Below are 7,385 nucleotides of genomic sequence, written 5' to 3'. Positions count from 1 at the left end.
AGGCATCAGCTTTCCAGTCCTGTTATTGTTTCTACTCTGGTCCTTCAATAGAGGGAACAGAAGTCTTGATAGTCCCACCCAACTGTTTGGTACACAAACTCCAGATGCTTTCCCCACCACAGAGGATGCCTGCTTCCTTCCTATGCCAAACACTGCGGGCCATCTCCAAGAAGTCTTAGCTGATTATTCCAGTTTGGATCTGTCACTTCTCACTTCCTGTCATTGCTTTTTCTAACTCCTGCAAATGCCCCCATCCCAGTTAAAGGGCTTCTGCATTAGTCAAGAGGAAGAAAATGGGGCCTGAACTAGAAAGATGGCAGGGAAAGGTAAGAAATACGTTATCTTTGAGGTTCTTCTACCAGAAGCAGAGTCTTGAAATATCTTGATTATGTGATTATCCTTCCTTGTCTGGTGGTAAGTTTTTCAGATATGTCATTCTGATATCCTTTTAAGATAAAGGTATAGGCAACCAAATAGATTCAGTATTAACTGAGTCCATTCTGGGTATGGAGGCCCCTTTTAAGGAGAAATAGAAGATAAATCCTTTGGGCATGGACATCTTAGTTCTGAAAACAATGAACAGTCTGGACAAAACTTGCACTACAGAGAAGGTCTTAGTTTCTGGATATTAGGGGAAGAAGACTGGCTCCATTCACACTCCTACTCTGAGCACTTCATTCTGAGGAGTTGATTTTAGATGAACTTCAAAGGAAGTAAGATATATGAACTGTTAGACACCCTGTCTTTTCAGGAAGAAATCTGATAGAAGAGATGCCTTTTTTTTCTTGTATGAAGATGGGTAGACAGCTCACAGGATGGTTAGTGATGTTTAAAAGTTGAATGGAGGAATCTAGGGGGACATGGAGACTCAAAGTAAAACGTGGGTTTTGTGGAAAATACATATTGAGATAAGGTAAAAGTGCAGCCGGTTTGTGGGATTATTTCATAGTATTTTAGAAGAGTTTCTTAGATGCCAGGCATGTTTCTAGGTACTGATACATACTTGAAAATAAAAATGTCTGTTGTCATAAGGGTTTGTTCTTGACAAAAATGCACAAACATTATGAATATTTAAAATAGTATTTTCCATTAAGAAGAGAATTTTATTCTGGTGCAGGTAACAAAGTATTGTAATTGGGATGCTAAGAACCTCCATCCTGGATGCATTTTAAATGAGAAGATAACCCAAATTCTGAGCTTAAATCACATGAGGGGAGTAGTAGTCTGAGAAATGTCTTCCAGTAATCTAGTAGTCATGTTTTATTTGTGAAATGTTCCACACCTATGTATGTTAGAGGCTGGGTTTACAGAAGGAAAATAGGTAGAGTTTCTTAACTCCAGTCCCTTCACTTCATGATATGGTGGGTAATTGTTGAAGGATAAATACTGGAGAACAAAGTGGAACTTTGTGTACCTGTTAGGATTCTTTTGTAGCAGTAGTTGCTGAGAGATGCTGTGGCTTGAACAAGGGTGATGGTGTTGGAAGAGTGGCAGTGTTGGAAACGCAACGGGCAATGTGGAGATTTACTATGTAGGATGATCCAGCGTGCTTGCTGATGATTAAATATGATGCAGGAAGAAAAGAGAAGAATCCAGGATGACTTGATTCTAGGCTGAGCAACTGGTTGGGCAGGATGTTATATTCTGAGATATGGGCAGCACAAGAAGAGAAGTAGTCATGATTTCTGCCTCTAGGAATGACAAGTTTGACATATCTGTGAGGAAGATATGTGGGGATATCGAGTATGGAGTTGGATATTCTAGTCTGGAGCTTACAAGGAATGTAAGGTATGTAAATTTGTGTTTGTTTCAGGATATGTTTATATTCTCAATGGTCAACAAGTAGACCACCTAGAAAGATGCAATATTCAAGGTCTTTTCAGGAGCAGTATTCTCTTTCTTTGCCTAAGTTTCAAGTTTTCCCCTACTACTGGATAATTTTCTTCAGCTAAAGACATGATACTTCTGTTCACACACACACACACACACACACACACACACAGTTGACTTCACTTTCCATTTTAGCCAGTGCCCTATTTACTTGCTGTCCTTTGCTTCCAAATTCCTCAAAAAAGTTAGCCAGGTTAACAAACTTCAATTCCCCTCTTATCTATTCTAACTCAGTCAAGTCAGGCGGCCTGTCTCTATTCTAGCAAAATTGCTTTTTATCAAGGTATCCAATCCTCTTGTGCAATTCTAAACACAAGGCCAATTGTGTTTTCAAGTTCTTTGACTCATCAGTAGCATTTTACATGGTAATAATCCCCTTGTTAATAAATATATTCTATATACTAAGATAGAAACATTCCTAAATAATGTACTATCTTAATAGTTTCCACTGTCAGTTTCCCTTGCAAATGTCTCAGTGTGCTCCAACTCCTCTCCCATCCATTCTTAATGCTGGGATTCAGTTCTGGGTTCTCTGGTTCTCTTTTCTGTGAACATTTACTATCTGGGTGATCTCAAACAGTTTTGTGGCTTTAAATATGATTTATTTTCTATACGTATTACCATATTCACTTGAATTTCTGATATCGCAAACTCACCATGTTCAAAAATTGAAGTCTTGAGCTTCTCCTTTCATGCTTTCCCCATCTCAGCTGGGAGCAGCTCCTATCAGTTGTTTATGCCAAAAATCAGGGGTCATCTTCGACTCCCTGTTGTCTCACTTCCTATATCTAACCTGTCAAAAATACCATTGACACATTTTAAAAATATATCCCCAATCCTATTACTTCCCACTACATACACTGCTACCTTGATTCTGAGCCAATGTTCTCCCTTCCTTGGATTCCTGCAATAGTCTCCAGATACTTTCCCCCAATTCTACCCTTCCCTCTTTGTGCTATTCTCCATCATAGATGCCAGGGAAAACTTTAAAAGTATAAGTCAGATATATCTCCTCTCTGCTGAAAACAATGTCCTTGATTCTGAGAGAAATGAGGAACTTTTGCAAAGTCCACAAAGGCCTATGGGGCCCTGTGTGATCTGGCCCCACTGTTCTGACCTGATTCTCCTGCTCATTTGCTTCATCCTACCTGTGCTGGCTGCCTGCTGATATTTGAATAACAGGTGTTTTTATGTCTTGGGGCATTTTCTCTGGCTGTTCCACTTTCTTAGACTGTTCCTTTCCCCTGGGTGACTCCTATATTCCAAATCTATTATGGTCTTCTCATGTCCTGTCATCTCCCCTTTTTGTTGTAGGCATTGTTGTGGGAACCATTTGAGTGCAGGTGTAGGTTGATAGCACCTTACTCAGCTGCATCCCACCCCACAGTTTCTCTGCTTTATTGCATGGGCACCTCAGGGATCTCATTCTGTTATTCTGGTGCATGTATGGACCTGAAAATGCAAGGAAATCTACACTCCTTGGGTGTGGAAGCCAGTGGATAAAAGTTACCCTCTTCTGTGTCTACAGTGGACAATTCTTTGGTTCCTTCTCTATGGTTCTTCATGTGGAATTGGATTATCCATCTCAGTAAGGCAACTTTGGATCCATATTCTCTTTCCTGTTCCACTCCTTCATCCTATTCTTGTTCACTATATAATTGTTATGTATATACCACTGGCATGAAACTTTAGTTTGACGTTCGAGGAAGTAAAGCTAAGTATTTCCTCACCTCATTCAATTTTTCTCAAATTTTCTAATGAGGTGTATAATGAGTTTTTTATTTCAAATTTCAACTTCTCCTGCTCCCTATCATGAAATGCCTATCATAACTGCCCTATTCCTTGGTTTTTAAATCACAACCATGAAACTTTGTATAATATGTAATTTAATCATGATGTCCTTTTATTATCCTTCTCCAACCTTTAGCAAACTTATTCTACTAAGGCATCCATCTGTTTTGTTCATAAATTTTTCCTTAACCTCTTCAGTAAAAATATTTAAATAGTTGTCATTAAATTTAGTTAATATATTTTCTGAATGACATGGATATAAAATTTGAAAAGATGCTTGAGAACTGTAGAAATGTAATACAGTTAGGGCAGAAGCAGGAGAAGGAAGTGAGACACTCTGTAGCTGGGAAACGAGAATATGGTGGTACACGAGCAAAGTGAGTTTTAAGCAGGAGAGTGGTCAATTCAGTTAAAAGTTGCTCAGAGGTCCAGTTGCATGAAGCCAGGTAAATGATAAGGGCACCATCATCATGGAGGTCATTGATTGTCACAGTAAAAGGAATTTTTGGTTTGTGATGGGAATAAAATCCAGATTGATATGTTTCAAAACCAATTATCCTTGAGAGTTGAGATTGTAGACATTTCTACATGTTTTGCTATAAAGAAAAGCAGAGGTTTGAATAAAGGGAGAAGGATTTTATGTCACGGTAGATTAATCAACATAAATAATTTTTTAAAAAGTAACAGTTCTACAGAAGAGAAGTATAAATGACAAAGCTCTGCACACTAAGGAATTATACAAAATGATTTTATACATAATCACACTTAACCCCCCTATACCCCTCAGATAAAGGTAGTTCAGTGCTATTTCCCATTAACAGAGAAGGAAACAAACTAGTACATAAGTGATTTGTGCAAGGTCTGCCACTAGAATATGTGGCAGTCATGATTTCAGCCAATAACTTTAGATTCTAAACATTTTCCAAATCTTATGGAAGGAAGTTAGTTTTCAGTTTGGTTATGCTGGATGCAGGTTGCATATAGGGCATCTAGGTGGAAACAATAAGCCTAGTTACTTAGGACATGGAAATCGGTAGAAAGAAGGACTCAAATATGGCTGTCTGACACTATTAGCTATAACATCTTAGAGCAATTATATTTCCCAACAGTTTCTTTTTGAAAAAGAGACCCAGTTTTTGTTTTCAATATTTACTTTGTTCTGTGACTATTAAGTATTTGAAGTGCATTATCTCATTTAATCCTCAAAAGAATCTCATTAAGTGGATCCTAAGTTTTATATTTTGTATAAATATATAAATTTTATACAAACATATTTTATAATTTTATAACAACATTCATGGTAAAAACTGGGTAACTCTAGTGTTTAAGGATCTGAAAAAAGAACAATGACCAGAACAAGATAAAAAGGTGAAAAATTGTTAACAAGAAGGATATTTGGAAGTCAGAAGTCAGTCTTGCTAAAGATCAGAGTGAATTCTCCTGTGACGAAAAGAAGGAACTGGAAGACAGGTGGAGGGAAAGTCACACGCACAGGGAGTTTAACATAAGTTTCAGTAGAGAACCAAAAAAGGACCTTTCATTTTCTCAGTATGCTTGCAGCATGGCTGTATTTACAGAGACCTGTGAATACTGAGAAGATGTAAAAGATATAGTGTAGAGCAGTGGTCTTAAACAGAAATTTCTGCAATGATGGAAATATTCTTGTAGTCACTAGTCACATGTGGCTATTGAGCACATGAAAAGTGTTTTGTATAGATGTGAAATTTATTAAATATAAATTTAGGTTTACATAGTGACATATGGCTAGTAGCAACCATATCAGATAAAGTAGATTTAGGGAAAATATGCAGATTGTGTGATTAATTTGGGCATTAGAAACCAATGGGTTTGACTTATACATGGACTCAACTCAGACTTCAGGAGAGAAAATTGGCTCTTGCATTTGGGAATTTAGCTTAACTGAAAGGTAGAATGGTACCAATGTATGTGCTAAAGAAATGAATTGATTTAAACATATTTTCACTCCTTTTTTCAAGGTATTCATGACATCACCAAGAACATAGAAAACACTACATATACTCCATTCCTTTATGAAAGTTGTCTTGGGATATCAATTCTGTGGGTATTTAATGTTCTATCTACTCAATGAGATTCAAATTTCTTTGAGGGTAGAAAATATGGATTATGCTTCTCCATGTCTATGAAGGCTACTAGGTTATTTTGTTTAATGTCTAGCAATGGAAACAAGAGGTAATCTTTGCAGGTGGGATATCACAGGTTGAACTCTAATCATATATACTGTAGAAAGTATATATAGAAGGTGAAGAAGCCCTGTAAAAATTGACAAGGAGATTTTCCAGGAGCCATGCTTCCCTCTAATATCACCTCAACGCATCCAGCTGCCTTTTTGTTGGTAGGAATTCCTGGTTTGGAACACCTGCACACCTGGATCTCCATCCCCTTCTGCTTTGCTTATACTCTGGCCCTGCTAGGCAACTGTAGCCTTCTCTTCATTATCCGGGCTGATGCAGCCCTCCATGAGCCCATGTACCTCTTTCTGGCCATTTTGGCAACCATTGACTTGGTTCTATCTTCTACAATGCTGCCCAAAATGCTTGCCATATTCTGGTTCAGGGATCGGGAGATCAACTTCTTTGCCTGTCTGGTCCAGATGTTCTTCCTTCACTCCTTCTCCATCATGGAGTCAGCAGTGCTGCTGGCCATGGCCTTTGACCGCTATGTGGCTATCCGCAAGCCACTGCACTACACCACGGTCCTGACTGGGTCCCTCATCACCAAGATTGGCATGGCTGCTGTGATCCGGGCTGTGACACCAGTGACTCCACTCCCCTTCCTGCTGAGACGCTTCCACTACTGCCAAGGCCCAGTGATTGCCCATTGCTACTGTGAACAGATGGCTGTGGTAAGGCTGGCATGTGGGGACACTAGCTTCAACAATATCTATGGCATTGCTGTGGCCATGTTTATTGTGATATTGAACCTGCTCTTTGTTATCCTGTCTTATGTCTTCATCCTTCAGGCAGTTCTCCAGCTTGCCTCTCAGGAGGCCCACTACAAGGCATTTGGGACATGTGTGTCTCACATAGGTGCCATCCTGTCCACCTACACTCCGGTAGTCATCTCTTCAGTCATGCACTGTGTAGCCCACCGTGCTGCCCCTCATGTCCACATACTCCTTGCTATTTTCTATCTCCTTTTCCCACCCATGGTCAATCCTATCATATATGGAGTCAAGACCAAGCAGATTCGTGATTATGTGCTCAGTCTATTCCAGAGAAAGAACATGTAGATGGATAGTTCTTTTTTATCCCACTTGCCAAGTAATGAGAATGCTAGATTGGGGTTGAGAGGAAAAATCTAAATAGGAAAATTGCAGAGTGTCTTTGGCAATTCTCTAGTATGACAAGGAAAATGAGGTTTCATTCCTCACAGATCTACGAGTCAGGTCAAACCAGGAGTGCACCTATAGTCTGGTCCAATAGTAGAGGTTTGACCTTCCCATTGTCATAGACTCATCACATGGCTAAGGAAGACAAACCTCTCAAAGTGGTATTGTAATCTAGGTGTAAGACGGTAGGGATATTGGCTGAGTGGCCCAAACAGCTGAGTCACCCGAACAGGTGACTTCTTTATCCAGGTATGAGTGAGGAAATGTACCACAAATTTTGTGACCCCAAAATCATTATTCCTTTTAGTACTGAAATTACTCCCATGTCTTTTCT

The 7,385-nt window shown here is 39.2% G+C and overlaps 1 protein-coding gene across 1 annotated transcript; it reads left to right on the top strand.

Annotated features, from left to right (window-relative positions):
* Positions 1-313: 313 nt before the first annotated feature.
* Positions 314-6,952, top strand: LOC100453117 (olfactory receptor 52K1). The gene is made up of 2 exons (XM_002822156.4): positions 314-326; positions 6,060-6,952. Exons 1-2 carry the CDS (start codon positions 314-316, stop codon positions 6,950-6,952), a joined length of 906 nt encoding a protein of 301 aa, XP_002822202.3.
* Positions 6,953-7,385: the final 433 nt, after the last annotated feature.

The sequence above is a fragment of the Pongo abelii genome, chromosome 9 (genome assembly GCF_028885655.2).
Source record: "Pongo abelii isolate AG06213 chromosome 9, NHGRI_mPonAbe1-v2.0_pri, whole genome shotgun sequence".
NCBI lineage: Eukaryota > Metazoa > Chordata > Mammalia > Primates > Hominidae > Pongo > Pongo abelii.
Note: the sequence above shows the minus strand (reverse complement) of the source record. Positions and strands in the feature narration are given on the sequence as shown.